This window comes from Oncorhynchus keta, chromosome 14 (genome assembly GCF_023373465.1).
Source record: "Oncorhynchus keta strain PuntledgeMale-10-30-2019 chromosome 14, Oket_V2, whole genome shotgun sequence".
NCBI classification, from domain to species: Eukaryota; Metazoa; Chordata; class Actinopteri; order Salmoniformes; family Salmonidae; genus Oncorhynchus; species Oncorhynchus keta.
In genome coordinates, this window is record NC_068434.1 from 32,340,360 (window position 1) to 32,365,172 (window position 24,813).

At 41.6% G+C, this 24,813-nt stretch overlaps 1 protein-coding gene across 2 annotated transcripts; it reads right to left on the reverse strand.

The window, feature by feature from the left end:
- Window positions 1-1,263: 1,263 nt before the first annotated feature.
- On the reverse strand, window positions 1,264-24,470 carry LOC118393221 (group 3 secretory phospholipase A2-like). 2 transcript variants are annotated; one of them, XM_035785692.2, is made up of 8 exons: window positions 24,306-24,470; window positions 23,536-24,005; window positions 17,113-17,245; window positions 12,652-12,786; window positions 9,929-10,896; window positions 7,732-7,861; window positions 4,299-4,418; window positions 1,264-4,081 (listed from the first exon to the last, which is right to left on the reverse strand). In XM_035785692.2, exons 1-8 carry the CDS (start codon window positions 24,311-24,313, stop codon window positions 3,916-3,918), a joined length of 2,130 nt encoding a protein of 709 aa, XP_035641585.1. In that variant the 5' UTR covers window positions 24,314-24,470; the 3' UTR covers window positions 1,264-3,915. The 2 variants fall into 2 exon arrangements, with proteins under 2 accessions (XP_035641585.1, XP_035641584.1); XM_035785691.2 differs by lacking the exon at window positions 24,306-24,470 and having other exon boundaries at window positions 23,536-24,168.
- Window positions 24,471-24,813: the final 343 nt, after the last annotated feature.

The following is a 24,813-nucleotide window of genomic DNA, read 5'->3' on the forward strand; positions in this document are numbered from 1 at the left end:
CGACCAAGTGACCTCTCACCTCTAATCATGCTGTGCCCTCTATGTCTCAGACAGTTCAGATGCGGGAGGGTTTTAGATGCGGAAAGGGTTCACCGACACGGCTAGTATAATTTAGGGAGAGACTGTCCATTTAACTACCTTATTTTCTCAATAACAGTGTTCAACAAGAATCTGTGTGTGGAAGGAGCCACAGCTACACACCTGAGCCTGCTTTCTGATTAATGCACCAGTATGTAGGTGTGGATTATGGGGTGTCTAAATGTTCAACTTTTTTTTTTGACTCTTAAAAGAGCCTGTTTGGTTTTGTATACACATCAACCTTACCTGAACAGCACCCTCACCTGACAAGTAGAAATCAAAGGGAAAGGAACTGGGAATTTAATGACTGGAAGAATATTCCTATTGATATGTGGATGGCTCTTAAAAAAGTATTCTGGTTGTGCATAGTGTAGTCTGTTGTTCCCGGGGAATAGCACCCTCTTTGAAAAAGTAGGTGAAGATCTCGCGCACCCGGATTGCCTCCTGTGTTGCATTGTTGGCCCCCATCCTGGCAACATCCTGCAGAGCAGCAGACCTCTCCTCTAGCACACGTCTGCAAAGCTGTAGATGCCATCCTGGTCCTAGTTTCCATCCTCAAGAAGTTATGCAGGACACAGGTAGCCTTCACACACACCTGAATGCCCCCAGGAGGCAGTCCCAGATGGCCCTGGTCACCCAACCGTGCAGTGCCCTACACAGTAACTGTAGGCAATCGTTTTGAAAGGATCTCCAGTTGCAAGGTATCCGTAGGAATATGGAAGATAATGTAATTATTAGACTTCCATCACCAGGTCATTGTGGATTACTGTCACGACTTCTGCCGAAGTCAGTTCCTCTCCTTGTTCGGGCGGTGTTTGGTGGTCGACGTCACTGGTCTTATAGCCATCGCGATCCATTTTTCATTTTCCATTTGTTTTGTCTTGTTTTCCCACACACCTGGATTTTCATTCCCTCATTACGTGTTGTGTATTTAACCCTCTGTTCCCGCCATGTCTTTGTGTGGTATTGTTTGTTTGTAAGTGCTTGTGCACATGTTGACTGGAGTGCGTCAGGTTTTTACCCAAGTTGTTTTGGAATTAAACTGCTATTACCTAGTTCTGCTCTCCTGCATCGGACTTCCCTGCCACCAATTACAATTACTAAAGTATAATATCTCTTATAACAAATCAAGCTAACGTTGTATAGATAGATGCATGTGTAACGAACACGCTGAGAGTCAGGAAGCAAGTACAGTTGGTGAGTTTAATAAAAATGAACAAGAGTAATACAAAACAAGAGAAGCGTCTGGACAGGAAAACAGAACCAAAACTGCATGAAGACTGATCCTGTTTCCATTGATCATCCTTGAGATGTTCCTACAACTTGATTGGAGTCCACCTGTGGTAAACTCAATTGATTGAACATGATTTGGAAAGGCCAACACCTGTCTATATATGGTCCCACAGTTGACAGTGCCTGTCAGAGCAAAAACCAAGCCATGAGGTCGAATGAATTGTCTATAGAGCTCAGAGACAGGATTGTGTCGAGGCACATATCTGGGGAAGGGCACCAAATAATTTCTGCAGCATTGAAGGTCCCCAACAAAACAGTGGCCTCCATAAATCTTAAGTGGAAGAAGTTTGGATCTCCAGAGTTCCTCTGTGGAGATGGGAGAACATTCCAGAAGGACAACCATCTCTGCAGTACTCCACCAATCAGGCCTTTATGGTAGTGGCCAGACGGAAGCCACTCCTAGGTAAAATGCACGACAGCCCGCTTGGAGTTTGCCTAAAGACTCTCAGACCATAAGAAACAAGATTGAACTATTTGGCCTGAATGCCAAGAATCACATCTGGAGGAAACCAAGCACGATAAGTACGGAGAAGCATGGTGGTGGCAGCATTATGCCGTGGGGATGTTTTTCAGCGGCAGGGACTGGGAGACTAGTCAGGATTGAGGGAAAGATGAATGGAGCAAAGTACAGAGAGTTCCTTGATGAAAACCTGCTTCACAGCGCTCAGATCCTCAGACTGGGGCGAAGGCTCAACTTCTATCAGGACAACGGCCCTAAGCACACAGCCAAGACAATGCAGGAGTGGCTTTGGGACAAGTTTCTGAATGTCCTTGAATGACCCAGCCAGAACCCGGACTTAAACCCGATCGAACATCTCTGGGTCAATACTGGGGCCCCTCCTGTTCAACCTGTACATTAATGATCTGCCTTCTGTCTGTACTGGGTCTGAAGTTCAAATGTACGCAGACGATACAGTGATATATGTGCATGCAAAGAGCAAACAACAAGCTGCACAAGAAATCACTACTGTAATGGTCCAGGTTACAAAGTGGCCAGGTTACAAAGTGGCTCAGTGACTCATGTTTGCATCTCATGTGCAATATCCCTGTAAAATAAAATCAACTCAACTCTGGAGAGACCTGAAAATAGCTGTGCAGCGACCCTTCCCATCTAACCTGACAGAGCTTGAAAGAATCTACAGAGAAGAATGGCAGAAACTCCCTAAATACAGGTGTGCCAAGCTTGTAGCGTCATACCGAAGAAGACTTGAGGCTGTAATCCCTGTCAAGGGTGCTTCAACAACCTGAGAACAGGGAACAATCCCGGCTTTCAACCTTCCCACTGTTTCTAGCATTTGCATGTCTCCCCACATTTAATTTTTGTCTAAATAAAGTGTCAAACCACCTAAACATTTTTTTTTAGATTATCATTCTTTAAAATTGATCCCCCAAAAATCTCAAAGTAACAGTGTCGTCAAATTGAGTGTTAATGTTCAAAATACCCTGAATACACCTGACCAGTGTCATATGTCTAAGCCATGTGAAAATATGTAGAATTGCAGGAAATTCGCTTTAAAACAGTACAATTGTACATATAGGGGTTGTGCCAGGGGGCAAAGAAATACACATAACAAATCTCACTCCAAGCTTTTTTCAAAAGTTGGCAGCCCTGTTTAAGCTAGTAGTGGCTAACCAGGGATGGGATGTCAAAGTGTCTTTGATTGGATAGTAGCAGGAGCTCTATGTTTATGACAGTTTACAATGGAACACATGAAAAAAATGCATGTACTTTCAGAATTGATTGGCAAGTTACTCATAGGTGGGCTGCGAGCAACTAGTAACTCACGATCTACCTGTTGGAGACCCCTGGCCGACAAACATTTCAACAAACATACTTCCTAGTAATGCCGAGGTTGTATTAGGGTTTGTTTAATACTCATGGTTTAATTTGTTTTCTTAAAAGTATTACTGTACTTTTTCTGATTGTAGTGACAAGGTAGGTAAATGATGATGATGATCATGACACAATATTACAATTTCAAGCCTTTAGCTAAGAAGTGAAAATCCCACACTGTTTACTTCAACATGATCAATTCACGACATACTAAAACTAAGAAAAATAACAAATGTGTGCGAATGTCAATTACCTTACTGTTAGAGGTAGAAGGGTGCCACCTCTTGAGCAATTTTAGAAATGCTATTGACTAAAAAAAAATACTGCACCTTAAGGGAATCTTGTAATGTGAGACAATGACGTAACAGAGACTGGTAATATTCAAGGGTTTTAATCTAGATGTACAAAGACTCAATATAAATGTATTAAATTGTTGTCAGAGATCATAGTACCCTCAGCAGGAGAATTCTGTACAACTCTAGTTGTGGATCATTATTTACAGTTGAGGTCAAAGATTTGGGGAAAAGTTGGAAGGTATAAGGAACTCCCTCCTATACTGAACAACAGCAAATCAAGTCCTTCTGCCACATTTATCATCTTAAGGCTTAAAAATCTTTAAAAAACACAATAGAGGGTGATGTTGGACAGATGCATTGCATTCCCATTCTAGTAACTGGTACTTAAGGGTGCTGATGTTTGGGAATCATTAGTCAATGCTTCTTGGACTCAATGATCCTCAGACATCGCTTGTAGAGGCGAATAGGAGTCCCTCTTTTTGAGTCTTTACTTGTGCTCTGAGCATTAAGTCTTCCTCTTTCCTCCATGCTTTTAAGGACTTGAATTAGGTCAGTGGCTTGGGAAAATCCAGCAGTACAGCTAAAGCAAGAGAGCAAAGAAAAATATATAAATACTTGAACCGACAGGCATATGCACAGTTATTGTGCATATGGATTATTGTTATTAGATTGACAGTAGGTAAGACACTGACACATTGCATGTAATGAAACAATGAACAATTAGCCTTGTGAAGAGATCCATTGAAAAGGTTGTGGCTCATTGCAAATCTATCAGCCTTTGAATTTGAGCCACCAACCTTTTCCCTCCATGACAGTCTTGCACACTCGGCACGTTGAAGCAGGATAAAGATACAAAGTCCTGCAGGAGGGATTGGAGTATTGTGGTCTTCTCCAAGTGTCTGATCTGATCAGCCAGCCTGAAATGTGATGGAAAAAGATAGAGGGACAGGGGAGACCAGCGCTCCAGGGAGAGAGCCAGTGGATGAGGAGAAAAGGTTAAGAGAAAGACAAACACTATCAGAAAGGAAATATGTGAGACTGTGTGTGTGTGTGTGTGTGTTTGTGCGCGCATGTAACATGTGCGTCCATCTTGCGTAGTTATCTAACCCAGCAGGCCCTAACCCTCTAACCCGTAGTTATTTAAGGCAGCTGCAAAAATACTTTAACACATTCCATTTGAGTTACAAAGTGCTCAGGATACATTGTACCAGTGGAGGCTCCTCAGAGGAGGAAGGGGAGGACCATCCTCCTCAGTGAATTCCATAAAAATAGTAAAACATACGAAAAAAGTTATGCTTTTTAGATAAAACTATACTAAATATATTAATGTCACCAAATAATTGATTAAAACACACTGTTTTGCAATGAAGGTCTACATTAGCCTTAACAGCACTGTAGGGTTGCACCATGGTGTAGCCGGAGGACAGCTAGCTTCCGTCCTCCTCTAGGTACATTGTAGGGCTGTCCCCTACAACAACAAACATCTTGGTTGACTTTTTTTAAACGTGTATTTTTTTGAGGTGTGTGTTTTAAACAAATCAACTATATGCTTGTCTGATGCTGTTTGTTGAAATAAGACACAAATGACTCAAGAGGGAGCAGAGATCAAGATCATCAGAAAAGAAAAAGCTGACCAGATCAACCTCCTCCCGCTCCTACTGGCTTTCGCAGGTTCTGCCATTACTCTCCTGAAGTTGCCGGTAATAGGCTACACTAGGAGTCTGCAACTATTTTCATGTGAAATGTAAATTTGTCTTACAATTTCTTCCGATCAGCATGTCAGTTATGGTTTTCATATGAACATTTTCGTGTTATAGTTTCATTTAGTTGATAAATAATGTATTTGTATCTCAAATTCATTGGGATGTGGTTCATCAAAATTCTATCCAACTAAATTAAAATGATACAAACCTACATAAAGCCATCAAATAAAAACATTGCAGGCTGCAGGTAGAAAATGTCTCCTATAAATCACATAGGCCAATATTAGCCTGTCTGCAACGAACTTTAAACATTGTATCAACTATCAACTTGGGTCCAACCCGAAGCTCACACTAGCAGACTTGTAACATAAAATATTCTGGGCACCCAGAGTTTCCCACACCAGTAAGCTCGGGACAGACTCATCAGGTCGACCTATTTTATGACTGTTTCCACTGGATCCAAGCATTTCCCCTTTCACGCGGACTGTTTTTCGAATACTTTGAGGAACTATTGTCATTTTCAATGTGTATGTAAAAACCCGACTTTGTTTGCTTGCTGTTTGAGGTGAAGAAAACATTACTTTGAGAAGCTCCACAGCTCATTAGAGGTGGTGCGTTAAGCCAATCAGAAATACTATTTGATCCCCAAATCGGTACATTTATATGCCTATAGGCCTACTTCTATGCGTAATCAGTGCGCGTCCTTACTCAACATTGACAGTAGCGCTCCAAACAAAAGACAATGAGTAAATTGACAAAACTTGTAAATGGAATGAAACTTGTTTCCCACAAGTGTAGCATAGGTTGTGCGCTCTGCAAACAACTTGTCCACTCTGACAATGAGAACAGTAAAAGACTGAAATAATAGTGTTGAATGCATTAACAGAAATTAACATAACCAAACAAACATTGCAGATTAGAAATTATAGGAACTAACAGTAAATGTAGGCTACTACTGGTGATATGCATCATGGGGAATTTATAGACAATAAAAATCAAGCCAAACAATTCACACAACGAAGTTATGAAACAATGATTTTGCGCATTCTGGAGAGCGAAGAACATTGTGCATTTTAGCCACTCGAACCTTCTTCTAAAACTGTGCCACCCCCCCGGCCTCCACAATGGATTGTGTGCCATAAAAAGAAAAAATACATATTTGCTACTGCTCAAAATATAATAATATTGGTCGACCAACAGCCTACCGACTAAACAATCGACCAGTTCACTACATTGACTAGCACATTGACTTCAATACAAAACCTAGGAGGCTCGTGGTTCTCACCACAATTCCATAGACTTACACAGTAATTATGACAACGTTCTCCAACCAATCAGAGCTCTTGCAGCATGAACTGACATGTCCACCCAATCAAAGGATCAGAGAATTAATATAGTACTGAAAGCATAACCTGCAGATAGCTAGCGCTGCAGTACATACAAAGTCATGAGTAGTAGTTGACAAAGAGAGAAAGACAATAGTTGAAAAGTTTTGAAGGAGAAGCAAGATAGAGCTAGCTTTATTTCATTGTATTTTTATTCACCTTCACTTAGCTAGTGAATACAACTTGCTAGTTTAGCCTATTCAAACACCTGGCTCAAACAGAGAGGGATGCAATGTTAGCTAGCTAGGTATGTCTATCCAACACTGGAACTCTTCCAAGTCAAGATACATTTTTGGTTTTATTAATTTATTGTCACCGTGGCACACCAGTTTAGCTGCTAAACTGCTTGCTGACTGTACTGTTCTGCATGAATGTAGGGGCTTTACTAACACGTTAGTTATAGGAGCTATGTTGACTAGGTATGACGTTAGCTAATATGGTGACAACGATGTAGGCTGTGTGTAGCGGTTAGCGGTTATGATATGAAGGTTTGGGTTGGAGAGGTTTTTTCGCCTGGTCACAGACAGCTGATGTGTTGTGCACTGAAGTCCACAAGTGAAGGGAAAAGGTGAGAGGAGGAGAGCGCGTAGATTCAAAAAGGAATTATACAATGAGCAAAATTATCAATCTGTTTGTATGTGGCTGCTATGAAAGTGAACGGTTAGCGTGTGATCAGGTGTGTATTTATTCCACCCATTCGGTTGATTTTTTTTTTCTTAAAACGGAAGCAAACGGAACGGGGATAAACATAACTGAATTTGTCCAATAGAAACTTTAGTTTGCAACTGTTGGACTAATGATTACACCCTAGATCAGCTAGATGCAGGTAAGAGTGTGCCAGGCAGTATAGAGTGTGCCAGGCAGTATTTAATGTGTCAATGTCACATCACCTTGATGACTCAAATGTTTCTCACCATGTGCACCTACGTTGAAAACTTTAATTCATAGGCTAGGTTGTAGCAACCTCATGATAGGTATAGTTTAAAAAAATTGCATCATGTAGTAGCCTAAACCTATCGATGTTACATTGAGCTGGGTGAATGGGATATGAATGACAGTCATCCAATATGCTGTAATAGAAATAAGGCCATGCTCATAAAAAATAAGCATCACTGCATTGTACTGTATGGATACTTTCTCACCTGTGGGTGCAATCACAATGGTACACAGTCTTTGATCCCATGTTGTGGAGATCATATCTCTTCACTAAAGGGGGAATTTTGTATTTACATTCATCCAAATGCTTGAGAGTGCCACAAAGAAGCATATTATCTGTAACACAGAGAACAAAACAGAACATAATGAAGCTAGCTGAGTCATGACATGCAGTAAGTTAGTGTCCTTTGTAATTATTGGGACAGTGAGGCATTTTTCTTCTTTTGACTACATCAAGCTTGTGACTCTACAAATGTGTTGGATGCATTTTCTGTTTGTTTTGGTTATGTTTCAGATAAGATTTTGCCCAAGATAAATGAATGGTAAATAATGCATTGTGTCATTCTGGAGTCACTTTTATTGTAAGTAAGAATAGAATATGTTTTCCAACACTTCTACATTAATGTGGGTGCTACCATGATTACAGATAATCCTAAATTAAATCATGAACAAGTGTGAGAAAGTTAAATCCACAAATATCATACCCACCCCTTTAAAAAGAAAATGCTACCCTCCCCCGTTATTGTAATGGTGAGAGGTTGGAATGTCTTGGGGGTATGATATTTGTGCGTCCGTAACTCACTCAACATTATTCATGATTCATTCAGGATTATCTTTAATCATGGTAGCATCCTAATTACTGTTGAAGTGTTTAGAAACATATACTATTCTTATTTACAATAAGTGACACAAAAATGACACTACATTTTTCCATTAATTTCTATTGGGCACAAAACAATCTGAAACAACCAAAACAAACAGAAAATCCATCTAACACATTTATAGATTCACAAACTTGATGTAGTCATTGCGCACTATGAATATGGAACCAAATTCTTATCTTTTGACTACTTTAATACACACGTGAATTTGTCCCAATACTTTTGGTCCCCTAAAATGGGGTAACTATGTATAAAAGTGCTGTAATTTCTAATTAAAGCTGACAGTCTACACTTTAACCGCTCTTGGGTAGGGGGCAGTATTTTCACGTCCGGATGTAAAGCATGCTCAAAGTAAACTGCCTGTTACTCAGGCCCAGAACCTAGGATATGCATATAATTGGTAGATTTAGATAGAAAACACTCTAAGGTTTCTAAAATAGTTAAAATAATGTCTGTGATTATAACAGAACTGATATGGCAGGCGAAACCCAGAGGACAAACCATCCCCCCCAAAAAACAATTCAGCCTACCACTATTTTCAATGGCTGTCACTTTTATTATAAGTTGAAGTCCTCCCAGATTGCAGTTCCTAGGGCTTCCACTAGATGTCAACAGTCTTTAGAAAGAGTTTCCGCCTGGTTTTTGGAAAAATGAGCCAGAAATTGTCGTTTTTCTAGGTGGCTCCCATTTTGGCTGTAGTGGTACCAAGCGTGTGAATGAGAGATAAAATTTAAGACTGAGAATCGTTATCTTTTATTTACGTATTAGGGTAGCGAAGGTTTGATTATAAACGTTGTTTGACTTGTTTGGAAAAGTTCATTAGTAACGTTTGGGATGCATTTTGATGGAGGGAAACTGGGTGGATTATTGACTGAAGCGTGCCAGCTAAACTGAGTTTTTATGGATATAAAATAGGACATTATCGAACAAAAGGACCATTTGTGATGTAACTGGGACATTTTGGAGTGCCAACAGAATAAGATCATCAAAAGGTAAGGCATTTTTTTATATCGCTATTTCTGACTTTCGTGTCGCACCTGCCTGGTTGAAATATGTTTTTCATGCTTTTGTATGCAGGGCGCTGTCCTCAGATAATCGCATGGTGTGCTTTCTCCGTAAAGCTTTTTTGAAATCTAACACAGCGGATGGATTAACAAGAAGTTAAGCTTTATTTTGATGTATTACACTTGTGATGTTATGAAAGTTAAATATTTATAATTAGTTTGAATTTTGGGCTCTGCAATTTCACCAGATGTTGGCCAGGTGGGACGCAACCGTCCCACCTGCCCATAAGAAGTTAACCTCACAGTCATTAGATCATTTCTTATACAGAGTGCTGGAGTACTGAGCCAAAATAAAAATAAATGCTTCACTGTCCCAATAATTACAGAGGGTTCTCACTGTATATCTAGAATGGCATCATCAAGCTTTTCCTAAAAAATAAAATTAAAGCTTGGGGCAGTTGCAGGCTGGCCAGTTACCAGACTGATAGTGGGCTCATGGAGAAACACAAAACTACTACCTGTTGTCATAGATGGTGCACTCTCAGTAGGGGTTTGTATTAGAAGTGTGGTCCTTAGCTTTGAGGACGCGGTCCTCTTAGTAATTGTGTTCTTCCAAAGGGTAGATGAGGTCATCACAGTTGCAGATGTTGTTCTCTTATTTGAGGGCATTGTTCTCTGAGTTTGAGATATTCTCCTCTGGGTTGGTGATGCAGTCTTGTTTGCTGAGGATATGGTCATTGGTGTTTTAGTTATCTGTTCCAAACAGGCTTTGCCTCGTTCCCCCCTCCAGCGGCGAGGCTGAAAGGTATCTCCTCTTGGAGGGCCACAACGGTGAAGTTTCCTAAGGACCTTTGGGAGTTTGGGACTTTTGGGTATAAGAGTTGTGGTTGTTAAAGTTGTTGTCTGTGGATGAGGTGAAGGCTTTGGTGTTGATGTTGTCCTCTGTCGTGACCGTGTTTTTTTCTTTGTTGTAGCTTGATTATGAGGTGAGATCGTTTTTTCAGTTCTTGGTCCAGTCTTTTGTGTAGCAGTTTTCATTTTTACCTGCGATGTGGTTGTAATAATTTTCGAAGCAGCTCTCTGAGTTGTGGGTGTGGTTTTCTGTTTTTGTGATGCACTCCTCTGTATCAGGGATGCAGTTGTCTGTATTAAGGGGGTGCTGGTCTGTGTTTGACTTGTGGTTGTTTGAGTTGTGAATGTTTTCTTGCCCCTGCTGCATCCTTTCCTGTGCTTGATCTGAAAGGTGTCTCCTCTGGGAGGACCTCTTGGAACACAGTCCCGTGAGGGGGAAAATAGCTTGGGGCGGTTCCCTTTGGGGATTAACCTGGTTGGGCTAGACAAGGGTCTCACTGTAACCAGGTGTTCCCCGGTGCTTGCTGAGGTTTCGGGGTCACCGCTGCCACTATGTTTACTTGCCGTGCGGTTGATAGTGTAATCTTTGGGATTTTTGAAGACTGCATATGGGGCCACCTTGGCCACCTTGCACCTGCAGAGCAAACATGGACTTATTACAGGCCAAACATGCCAAGAGAGAATCCTTTCATAAAGTCATAGGCAGTGTTGGGGTCGTTACTTAAAATATGTAAAGTATTACGTCCATCAACAGTAACATATTACTTTACATATCACTCCCTGGGAAAAGTAACCACTTACACTACTATATTACTTTTGTGTTACACCCCAAAATATTGTGCGCCCTCACTCAATGTAAATGTTATGTTACTTAGGCCTATACACTAACACAAGTAACCTAATAATGACAGACACAAAATCTACAACATACCAAGCTACAATCTTGTTCACCTCTCCCTGGGCTAAAGCCTGTCATCCTGAACGATTATAATCAAGCCTGGGTTGTTTGGAGGGGTTAGGCCTACATAGTCATCTTCAGCAGCAGTGATCAGGCCTTGGGGGTTTTCCGTTATGAGTTTTGTCTTGGCGTGTTGCTTTTGCAGGTGCTTCAAGAGATTGGAAGTTGTGTTTCTAGCAGTGAAGTGTTTTCTCATGCCTGGGCACAGTTTATGTTTTAAGGTTTTATTCTTGTAATTTTGTCCTCACACCACATCAAAGTTTACTTTAGTTTAGTTGCACAAATAGAAAGACAGTTTGTTTTTTACTATTACAAACTGTGTGTGGGAGGGGGAAAAAAGGCCACAAGTAATGGGAGTACTTCCCCACTGAAACTCAACGTTTTAGATGCTTCTGCCATTTTTCATTGCCCTCACTAGAGCAGTTTGTAGTAGTGCGTTCGTAAACAGGAACTTGGTGCAAGGACGTCAGACTTAGGAAGAAAACAATACTGGGAGGGGGGTAAAAATGGTGCCAACAGAGAGGGAATAATAATCACAAATATTTATTTGGATCCATAACTGTAATGGGAAGGGTAACAAAAGTAACAACAACCTATCTTTGATCAGTAACTGTAGTATTATTACTTAAAATTGGAACAGTATTTTATTATATTACTTGTTACCGCAAAATAATATTATTATAATGCTTTACTTTGTAACGCATTACCCACAACGCTGGCCATAGGTCTCTCTGTATTTTTCACAACATCTCACAACATTTTTCTAATTTTGTATACATTAGCTTACTGGTTGTATTATTTGTAATTTCAGAGTCACTGTATATTTCATATGGGGGGGGGGGGTACATACAGTAATTACATTATCTAATACAATCTAATACAATCGTATTTTGAATACAGGGAATTACTTTTAATGTTCAATGTTTTGCTGGGATGGACCAGGGCAATGTGGTGTTGTCTGGAGGAAGAGTGAGGGGGCTGGATATCAGGCAAGTTATCACAAGCATCTCAGTTAAAACTGGAGAGTTTCTGCTGCAGTTTCAATTGCCCATCATATGATCCTTATTACATTTTTTGATGGAACAATAGCATGTCCCATATTACTATCCTTATCACAGTAAGGGGCGGCAGCGTAGCCTAGTGGTTAGAGCGTTGGACGGAAGGTTGCGAGTTCAAACCCCCGAGCTGACAAGGTACAAATCTGTCGTTCTGCCCCTGAACAGGCAGTTAACCCACTGTTCCCAGGCCGTCATTGAAAATAAGAATATGTTCTTAACTGACTTGCCTGGTTAAATAAAAGGTTAAAAACAATAATAATAATAAATAAAATAAAAAAATAATAATTATAGAACAAAGTCCATGTACTGTAAAGACTTGATCAGGACAATATCGCTTACACACACCAAATTATTTCTGACAGACAGTACTCACATTCCCCACCAGTTAAGCTCAGTACATTGACTCTTGGGAGTGAACTCGAAGCAGGGCATCTTTAGGAGATTGAAGAAGCTGAAGCCCACCATATTGGAGATGGTATCATTTACACGCTGGAGGCACTGGCGAAACCTGATGACAACAGAAAAAAGGGTAGGTATTGCCAAGACCGTGGCATTAAAGGGAAATTTCTAAAATGTTGAACTTCATATTCATCATATCCAGCCCCACCACAACATATGTGAAAATGGTGTTTCTTTGTGTTGTAGTAAAATTAAAATAAAAAGAGGAATATAAGCGTTTCCAATGACAATCAATTAGTAGGCAATGAATACGCACAATTGCATAAAATTACATGATACACACCGATGATGTCATTGGAAACACTTATCTTCATCCATCTTTTACTACAAAACACGCGCTATTTTAACATATGTTGACTTTGGGGTGTTGCTCGAAATAATGAATGAAGTTTAACATGATAGAAACGTCCCTTTAAGTCGTCAGTTTTCCTAAGCTTACCATTGCTGTTTTAAGCTCAAACAACAAATCAGGGATCTCTCACCCAAGGAATAGTTCAAATAGGTTGCAAACTTGGCATGTTGTCAGCCAGAGCAAATCACACTGTTGTATAACACTTATTATTATTGAATAGTTGATGTTTCCCATCATTTCTTTAATGCCAGTCTGTCCAAAAGAGCCACATATTGTTGTTGCTTGGTATTCACAGGGAGAAGTGACAAGTCAAAACATGACATTTTACAGGAAGATTTAAATTGCTTATGAGGAAACATGAAGTGACGTGCTATACGCGGGTAGGGAATGTTGATTCATAACTAGGGAACAGGCAGGGCTCGGGTATCACTCAATTGATCACTAACATTTTGAAGCCGAGCCATGGACGTGCTCTGCTTTAGAGCCCTTCACAGGCGTGGAGTTTAAGCCTGAGCCCGACCCATGTCCGCGACGTTCAGGCACCTTACTGTGGAATGAATCATGTGTATGACCTTGTCAGTTAAACCTGGGAGGAGAACGAGACTGCATCGTCCGTCTGGCATTCATGCATAAAGGAAATTAATCAGAATATAAGCGTACTACACAAACATCGGTCTTGTGTTCTGTGGGAACTCAGAGCTAGGAGTTGACACCTCACTTAGATCTCCAAAGTGTCTGATTAGGAGTCCTGAAAGAGACGGGCAATTATTGCTCACCCTAAAAAGGTTCTAAATAGAACCTTCTAGAGTTCTTTGGTTTATTACCTAAGGGGAACCCTTTTTGGTGCTAGGTAGAACCCTTTGCAGAAGGTTACCTAGAACATTCTATGTATGGTTCTTCATAGAACCTCCTGTAAATGGTCCTACCTAGAACCCTCTGACAGGTTCAACAAAGAATGCTTTTATCTTTGAAGGTTTTTTTCCTAGAACCCTATATGAATGGTTCCACCAACCTTATTAGCCTTTAAAATGGTACTTTTTATAACAATACATTACATAAATCATAAGGTCTTTCTTTGAGGGCCTAGTTAGACCCTAATAGGAAACACCTGGTTTACAGGCCAAATCAAATTTTATTTGTCACATGCGGCGAATACAACAGGTGTATTTCACCTTATCGTGAAATGCTTACTTACTACAAGCCCTTAACCAACAATGCAGTTCAAGAAATGAGTTAAGTTAAGAATAGTTATTTATATTATAATATTTATTTAAAAAATATATTTTTTTAAATAAAAGTACAATTTCAAATCAAATGTATCACAATAATATTACATAACAATAACGAGCATATATACAGGGGGTACTGGTACTGAGTCAATGTGCAGGGGTACAGGTTAGTGGAGGTAATTTGTACTTGATGGTAGGGGTAAAGTGACTGTGCATAGATAATAATAAACAGTGAGTAGCAGCAGGTGGGGGAGGGGGGTCAATGTAAATAGTCCGGTGGCCATTTGATTAATTGTTCAGCAGTCTTATGGCTTGTGGCTAAAAGCTCTTTAAAGAGCCTTTTGGACCTAGACTTGGCGCGCCGGGACTGCTTGCTGTGCGGAAGCAGAGAGAACAGTCTATGACTTGGATGACTGGAGTCTTTGACACCGCCTAGTATATAGGTCCTGGATGGCAGGAAGCTTGGCCCCAGTGATGTACTGCGCCGTACACACTACTCTCTGGAATGCGTTGCAGTTGGATGCCAAGCAGTTGCCATACCAGGCGGTGATGCAATTGGTCAGGATGCTCTCCATGGTGCAGCTGTATAACTTTTTGAGGATCTGGGGACCCATGCCAAATCTTTTCAGTCTCCTGAGGGGGTCTTGGTATGCTTGGACCGTGATAGTTTGTTGATGATGTGGACACCAAGGAACTTGACGCTCTCGACCCGCTCCACTACAGCCCCATCGATGTTAATGGGGGGCCTATTCGTCTCTCCTTTTCCTGTAGTCCATGATCATCTCCTTTGTCTTGCTCGCATTGAGGGAGAGACTGTTATCCTGGTACCACACTGTCAGGTCTCTGACCTCCTCCCTATAGGTTGTCTCATCGTTGTCGGTGATCAGGCCTACCACTGTTGTGTCGTCAGCAAACATAATGATGGTGTTGGAGTCGTGCTTGGCCACGCAGTCGTGGTTGAACAGGGAGTACAGGAGTGGACTAAGCGTGCACCCCTGAGGGGCTCCGGTGTTGAGGTTTAGCATAGTAGATGTGTTGTTGCCTACCTTTACCACCTGGTGGCTGCCCGTCAGGAAGTCCAGGATCCAGTTGCAGAAGAAGGTGTTTAGTCCCATAGTCCTTAACTTAGTGATGAACTTGGTGGGCACTATGGTGTTGAACGCTGAGCTGTAGTCAATGAACAACATTCTCACATAGGTGTTCCTTTTGTCTCAGAGGGAAAGGGCAATGTGGAGTGTGATTGAGATTGCGTCATCTGTGGATCTGTTGGGGCGGTATGTGAATTGGAGTGGGTCTTGAGTTTCCGGGATGATGGTGTTGATGTGAGCCATGACCAACCTTTCAAAGCAGTTCATGACTACCGACGTGAGTGCTACGGGGCGGTATTCATTTAGGCAGGTTACCTTGACATTCTTGGGCACAGGGACCATGGTGGTCTACATGAAACATGTAGGTATTACAGACTCTGTCAGGGAGAGGTTGAAAATGTCAGTGAAGACACTTGCCAGTTTGTCCATGCATGCTCTCTCCTTTTCCGTGATAATGCTTCTGGCCCCACGGCCTTGTGAATGTTGACCTGTTTTAAAAGGTCTTGCTCACATCGGCTACACAAAGCGGGATCACACAGTCCAGCTGGTGCGCTCGTGCATGCTTCAGTGTTGCTTGCCTCGAAGCGACCATAAAAAGGCATTGAGCTCGCCTAGTTGGCTCGCGTCACTGGGCAGCTTGCGGCTGGGTTTCCCTTTGTAGTCCGTAATAGTTTGCAAGCCCTGCCACATCCGACGAGTGTCAGAGCAGGTGTAGTATGATTCAATCTTAGTCCTGTATTGACACTTTGCCTGTTTGATGGTTCATCCGAGGGCATAGCGGGATTTCTTATAAGCGTCTGGATTAGTGTTTTGCTCCTTGAAAGCAGCAGCTCTAGCTTTTAGCTCAGTGCGGATGTTGCCTGTAATCCATGGCTTCTGGTTGGGATATGTTCGTACAGTCACTGTGGGGACTACGTCTTTTTTATGGGGGAATGCGACTTTCTTTTCATTCACCTTATTTTATTGGTGCATGCATTGTGGTAATCCAAATTGGGGTGCCATTTAACAATGCACTATGCAGAAATGACACCTCCATTTCCTTGTTGCAAAAAACAACTTGCTTTATGTGACAAAACAAGCAAGCATAGTGTAGAGAATCATTGTTCCATCTAAACTGCTGTGAAATATATTTTCCATAACCCAAAATATTGTATTGTCAGCTGTTTGAAGCAGGTGTACAAAACCGTAAGTAATAGATACAAAAGAACTTCAGAACGGGAAGCATAGAAATAGCCCACATAGAACAGATATAGAGCTTCTTAGACTTGCTTTCAATTAGAAATCTATAACTCACATTTCAATTTGAATTTGATTGGGTTGCCCAAAAAGTTACATATTGCAGCTTTAAGCCTATAGCATATTTACAGTTTTACTGAGTGGGAAAAAAACATAGATCTTTATCCTGACTCTCAAGTTAGACTACAATTTGTACTCTAAAGCACTGAATCAAATGATCTGATATAGTATCATTGGTACAATGGCACACTCTACCCGACATTCCAGAAAAGAAAAACACCTATCAGTTAGCAGATGAGCCATGCACCATACCCCTGAAAAATAAAGGTCAGCATAATGAAAAGTATGTCTTTATTGAACATTATTGAGTTATAGCTCTAAGGTGTTCCCCTTCAGGGGACTGGAATGTATGTCTGCGTCATACCTGGAATGTGATGGATGCTGCCCAGGGGCTACACATTGAGGCTCACCTTTTGTCACAGTCACAGTGTGAGATGGTGAAGAAGTTGGGATTGAAAACACCATAGTTCACTGTGAAGGAGGGGATAGTGTTACTGCAGTGGTCATGCTCACGGCAGCACCCGTCTGCTCGCTCAAACATTCCTACAACAAGAAACAAACAGTGGAGAGACTAAATAAGTATCTCAGATCATTCAATACACATTTAATGTGTAATGACACATTGCTACTAGAGCTCGACCGATTATGATTTTTCAACGCCGATACCGATTATTGGAGGACCAAAAAAAGCCGAAACTGAATATCCGGCTGATATACAGTGGGTCAAAAAAGTATTTAGTCAGCTAACAATTGTGCAAGTTCTCCCACTTAAGAGGAAGAGTGAGGCCTGTAATTTTCATCATAGGTACAACTATGACAGACAAAATGAGAAGGAAAAAATCCAGAAAATCACATTGTAGGATTTTTAATGAATTTATTTGCAAATTATGGTGGAAAATAAGTATTTGGTCACCTACAAACATGCAAGATTTCTGGCTCTCACAGACCTGTAACTTCTTCTTTAAGAGGCTCCTCTGTCCTCCACTCGTTACCTGTAATAATGGCACCTGTTTGAACTTGTTATCAGTATAAAAGACACCTGTCCACAACCTCAAACAGTCACACTCCAAACTCCACTATGGCCAAGACCAAAGAGCTGTCAAAGGACACCAGAAACAAAATTGTAGACCTGCACCAGGCTGGGAAGACTGCATCTGCAATAGGTAAGCAGCTTGGTTTGAAGAAATCAACTGTGGGAGCAATTATTAGGAAATGGAAGACATACAAGACCACTGATGATCTCCCTCGATCTGGGGCTCCATGCAAGATCTCACCCCATAGGGTCAATATGAAAACAAGAACGGTGAGCAAAAATCCCAGAACCACACGGGAGGACCTAGTGAATGACCTGCAGAGAGCTGGGACCAAAATAACAAAGCCTACCATCAGTAACACACTATGCCGCCAGGGACTCAAATCCTGCAGTGCCAGACGTGTGCCCCTGCTTAAGCCAGTACATGTCCAGGCCCGTCTCAAGTTTGCTAGAGAGCATTTGTATGATCCAGAAGAAGATTAGGAGAACGTCATATGGTCAGATGAAACCAAAATATAACTTTTTGGTAAAAACTCAACTCGTCGTGTTTGGAGGACAAAGAATGCTGAGTTGCATCCAAAGGACACCATACCTACTGTGAAGCATGGGGGTGGAAACATCATACTTTAGGGCTGTTTTTCTGCAAAGGGACCAGGACAACTGATCCGTGTAAAGGAAAGAATGAATGGGGCCATGTATCATGAGATTTTGAGTGAAAACCTCCTTCCATCAGCAAGGGCATTGAAGATGAAACGTGGCTGGGTCTTTCAGCATGACAATGATCCCAAACACACCGCCCGGGCAACGAAGGAGCGGCTTCGTAAGAAGCATTTCAAGGTCCTGGAGTGGCCTTTGGTGGGAGTTGAAAGTCCGTGTTGCCCAGCAACAGCCCCGAAACATCACTGCTCTAGAGGAGATCTGCATGGAGGAATGGGCCAAAATACCAGCAACAGTGTGTGAAAACCTTGAAGACTTACAGAAAACGTTTGACCTCTGTCATTGCCAACAAAGGGTACATAACAAAGTATTGAGATAAACTTTTGTTGTTGACCAAATACTTATTCTCCAACATAATTTGCAAATAAATTCATTAAAAAGCATACAATGTGATTTTCTGGATTTTTTTTCCTTGTTTTGTCTGTCATAGTTGAAGTGTACCTATGATGAAAATGACAGGCCTCTCATCTTTTTAAGTTGGAGAACTTGCACAATTGGTGGCTGACTAAATACTTTTTTGCCCCACTGTACATATATGTTTGGATATGTAATAAAAGACAATTACAACAATACTGAATGAACAATGAACACTTATTGCAACTTAATAATACATCAAATCTATTTAGTCTCAAATAAATAATGAAACATGTTAAATTTGGTTTAAATAATGCAAAAACACAGTGTTGGAGATGGAAGTAAAAGCGCAATATGTGCCATGTAAAAAAAGCTAACGTTTAAGTTCTTTGCTCAGAACATGAGAACATATGAAAGCTGGTGGTTCAGTATTCCCAGTTAAGAAGTTTTAGCTTGTAGTTATTATAGGAATTATGACGCGTCGACTATTTTTCTCTATACCATTTGTATTTCATATACCTTTGACTATTGGACGTTCTAATAGGCACTTAGTATTGCTAGCCTAATCTCAGGAGTTGATAGGCTTGAAGTCATAAACAGTGCTGTGAAGCAAGCATTGCTAAGAAGAGCTGCTGGCAAACGCCGTAAAGTTTGAATGAATGCTTAAGAGCCTGCTGCCGCCTACCACCGCTTCGTCAGACTGCTCTATCAAATCATAGACTTAATTATAATATAAATAACACAGAAATATGAGCCGTTGGTCATTAATATGGTCAAATCCTGAAACTATAATTTCGAAAACAAAATCAAATCAAATTTTATTTGTCACATACACATGGTTAGCAGATGTTAATGCGAGTGTAGCGAAATGCTTGTGCTTCTAGTTCCGACAATGCAGTAATAACCAACAAGTAATCTAATTAACAATTCCAAAACTACTGTCTTATACACAGTGTAAGGGGATAAAGAATATGTACATAAGGATATATGAATGAGTGATGGTACAGAGCAGCATAGGCAAGATACAGTAGATGGTGTCGAGTACAGTATATACATATGAGATGGGTATGTAAACAAAGTGGCATGGTTAGTGGCTAGTGACACATGTATTACATAAGGATGCAGTCGATGATAGAGTACAGTATATACGTATGCATATGAGATGAATAATGTAGGGTAAGTAACATTATATAAGGTAGCATTGTTTAAAGTGGCTAGTGATATATTTACATAATTTCCCATCAATTCCCATTATTAAAGTGGCTGGAGTTGAGTCAGTGTCAGTGTGTTGGCAGCAGCAACTCAATGTTAGTGGTGGCTGTTTAACAGTCTGATGGCCTTGAGATAGAAGCTGTTTTTCAGTCTCTCGGTCCCAGCTTTGATGCACCTGTACTGACCTCGCCTTCTGGATGATAGCGGGGTGAACAGGCAGTGGCTCGGGTGGTTGTTGTCCTTGATGATCTTTATGAACTTCCTGTAACATCGGGTGGTGTAGGTGTCCTGGAGGGCAGGTAGTTTGCCCCCGGTGATGCGTTGTGCAGACCTCACTACCCTCTGGAGAGCCTTACGGTTGAGGGCAGAGCAGTTGCCGTACCAGGCGGTGATACAGCCCGCCAGGATGCTCTCGATTGTGCATCTGTAGAAGTTTGTGAGTGCTTTTGGTGACAAGCCGAATTTCTTCAACCTCCTGAGGTTGAAGAGGCGCTGCTGCGCCTTCTTCACGATGCTGTCTGTGTGAGTGGACCAATTCAGTTTGTCTGTGATGTGTATGCCGAGGAACTTAAAACTTGCTACCCTCTCCACTACTGTTCCATCGATGTGGATAGGGAGGTGTTCCCTCTGCTGTTTCCTGAAGTCCACAATCATCTCCTTAGTTTGTTGACGTAGAGTGTGAGGTTATTTTCCTGACACCGCACTCCGAGGGCCCTCACCTCCTCCCTGTAGGCCGTCTCGTCGTTGTTGGTAATCAAGCCTACCACTGTTGTGCCGTCCGCAAACTTGATGATTGAGTTGGAGGCGTGCGTGGCCACGCAGTCGTGGGTGAACAGGGAGTACAGGAGAGGGCTCAGAACGCACCCTTGTGGGGCCCCAGTGTTGAGGATCAGCGGGGAGGAGATGTTGTTGCCTACCCTCACCACCTGGGGGCGGCCCGTCAGGAAGTCCAGTACCCAGTTGCACAGGGCGGGGTCGAGACCCAGGGTCTCGAGCTTGATGACGAGCTTGGAGGGTACTATGGTGTTGAATGCCGAGCTGTAGTCGATGAACAGCATTCTCACATAGGTATTCCTCTTGTCCAGATGGGTTAGGGCAGTGTGCAGTGTAGTTGAGATTGCATCGTCTGTGGCCTATTTGGGCGGTAAGCAAATTGGAGTGGGTCTAGGGTGTCAGGTAGGGTGGAGGTGATATGGTCCTTGACTAGTCTCTCAAAGCACTTCATGATGACGGAAGTGAGTGCTACGGGGCGGTAGTCGTTTAGCTCAGTTACCTTAGCTTTCTTGGGAACAGGAACAATGGTGGCCCTCTTGAAGCATGTGGGAACAGCAGACTGGTATAGGGATTGTTTGAATATGTCCATAAACACACCGGCCAGCTGGTCTGCGCATGCTCTGAGGGCGCGGCTGGGGATGCCGTCTGGGCCTGCAGCCTTGCGAGGGTTAACAAGTTTAAATGTCTTACTCACCTCGGCTGCAGTGAAGGAGAGACCGCACATTTCCGTTGCAGGCCGTGTCAGTGGCACTGTATTGTCCTCGAAGCGGGCAAAAAAGTTATTTAGTCTGCCTGGGAGCAAGACATCCTGATCCGTGATGGGGTTGGATTTCTTCCTGTAGTCCGTGATTGACTGTAGACCCTGCCACATGCCTCTTGTGTCTGAGCCGTTGAATTGAGATTCTACTTTGTCTCTGTACTGACGCTTAGCTTGTTTGATAGCCTTGCGGAGGGAATAGCTGCACTGTTTGTATTCGGTCATGTTACCAGACACCTTGCCCTGATTAAAAGCAGTGGTTCGCGCTTTCAGTTTCACGCGAATGCTGCCATCAATCCACGATTTCTGGTTAGGGAATGTTTTAATCGTTGCTATGGGAACGACCTCTTCAACACACGTTCTAATGAACTCGCACACCGAATCAGCGTATTCGTCAATATTGTTAACTGACGCAATACGAAACATATCCCGTTTATTCTTTCAGTGAAATACGGAACCGTTCCGTATTTTATCAAACGGGCAGCAACCCTAAGTCTAAATATTGCTGTTACATAGCAGAACCTTCAATGTTATGTCATAAATATGTAAAATTCTGGCAAATTAGTTCGCAACGAGCCAGGCAGCCCAAAATATTGCATATGCCCCGACTCTGCTTGCACTGAACGCAAGAGAAGTGACACAATTTCCCTTGTTAATATTGCCTGCTAACAATTTCTTTTTACTAAATATGCAGGTTTAAAAAATATATACTTCTGTGTATTTATTTTAAGAAAGGCATTGATGTTTATGGTTAGGTACATTCGTGCAACGATTGTGCTTTTTTCACGAATGCGCTTTTGTTAAATCCTCCCCCGTTAGGCGAAGTAGGCTGTGATTCGATGATAAATTAAAAGTCACCGCATTGATTATATGCAACGCAGGACCAGCTAGTTAACCTAGTAATATCATCAACCATGTGTAGTTAACTAGTGATTATTTTTATAAGATAAGTTTAATGCTCGCTAGCAACTTACCTTGGCTCCTTGCTGCACTCGCGTAACAGGTGGTCAGCCTGCCACACAGATTCCTTGTGGAATGCAATGTAATTGGCGTCCAAAAATGACAATTACCGATTGTTATGAAAACTTGAAATCGTCCCTAATGAATCGTCCTTGTCAATTAATCGGTTCGATCTCTAATGGCAACAGTGGGTGGTCAGTAGTAGCACCAAGCACTAATGTTATAGATCAATAATTAAGATGTGATATAGTACTTGCTGGAAAAGAAGTAGGCCTACAGTACACACATGGCAACTCCAAGGAGTTGTCCTGATCAAATAGGCTACAGACAAATAGGGATAAGGAATGATAAAGTGAAGAGTGCATACATGCAAACTATAAATGAATGAGAGAAAAAGAAAGATTAAGGTTAAAGAAAGATATGGAATTGAGAATTAAGTTACAGGCAAAGCACTCAAATTTCATTCAAGTCTGGGCAACTTCAACTCATAAATCTTTAAGGTTGTGCCCTGTGCCCAATTTGAGGCTAAATCACACTCTGTGTGTGACTGTCCCATATGTTGTCCAGAAACAGCTATCCTTGTGGCTCTTGTTTTCACTATACATTACATTATGAAGCATCCCAAATATGGTTAAGAACAGAAGGCTTTCCCAACTTTGAAAAACTTTGATACAACATGACAAGGTATTGTAATGAAACAGCAGGGCGCAGGTCTCGAACCCTCGACCTTCTAGCCTGAGGTCCGGCGCGCTGTCGACTGTGCCGCAAAAGCATGCTCGTGCGGCAGAGTCGATTCCGCGCTTATAAACCCAGGGTCGTTACAGTATATACTATTATGTGATATTTTATACAGAGTATAATATTCACTCTTTTCACTAATACAAAGTGTTGAGGGTGTGAATTACAGAATTACATTTACAGAATTACTGTAAATAGCCTTCTGTATTTTGAGTCTATTGGACACATCTATCTGAAAAACGTCTCTGGTGATCAGCATGCGTGAAGTGTAAATATTATTCTACTCACCTAACTGCTTGTAGTCAATCGCTTTGCTTCCAGTGCCACACCAAAGTGTCCCAGGAAATACCCACGCGCGTTTCCTACGGGATTTTGCACCCGAAATATGTTGTTGCTCCAATGGGTAATTTTTCGTCTGTTTGATAAATCCATCGACAGGACTCAGTGGGCACAGGTTGTCTGGACTCAACAACGCCCTGATATTGAAGAGGGATAATTCCACGAGGCTCTCCGGGCGCGTTTGGCGGCAACGAAACAGGTAACTGGCAGTGGCTACAGGGTCGTTGTTAATTGAGCATTTTACAAGCTGCTTCTCTGACCATTCGCTCACATATAACATCAATGTATGAGTCCCGACCATATTTCGGAGGAAGCTTAAGCGCGTGTGTCCTAGTCCAGTGAAACTCGTCCTGTGGCAGAAGTTGGCGTTTTGCGCGTCGGTCCCTGCTGACATCTTCACATCATGTGCACCTAGCAAACTGAGCAATGACAAGCACAGAACAAATTGCAGTAAACGTTTGTTTATCATATCAAAAATAGACTAAATGATATTAATACATAAATTTAAAAAGTAACAGCCGTCTCAATAGAGCTCTCCAGTTTGTAGTCCTAAAAACCGGAAATTAGTTGCCTCAAGTTCGTTCAGTCCGCCACCTTTGGACGCGTCATAATACCCATAAAAACACCGACATGGTTCCAATGTTTTTTCAGACATTCATTTTTCACACCCTGAATTGTATAAACACTTACAATTAAGTGTGTGTTTGGTGTAGGCTTACCTTGGCATGACGTTTTGTCAACCGTGTAATTCTCTCTCAGACAAGGTGAGATGTATCAATCAATACATTCGTCTCAATTTACTCAAAAAAAATTGAAACGCTAATTAGCAACAAAGACTTTCGCAAGACTCTTAATTCCTACAAGAAGCTCCTGCATACAATCTCTAGCCTACACTGTCAGCTACTGACCAGCGCGATCAGAGACCTGTGCCTAATCCATGATGAAATCATCAGCTGTATTGAAATTAATTGAATACAGTTTTGAACTTCTAAGGTCCGATTTCAATGGCTTAGCAAGCCACTGACTACACTTTAGCTAGCTACTTAGCAGAGCAGCAGATCAAAACATTATTTTGTATTACAAGTGGTGGAAAAAGAACCCAATTGTCATACTCGAGTAAAACTAAAGATGTTGGTATCTAAAAACATAGGGATCTGGACTGTAAGATTCATAGTATTACTCTCAGTAACCATGCCCCAGTATCTATAATGTTACATTTACATTTAA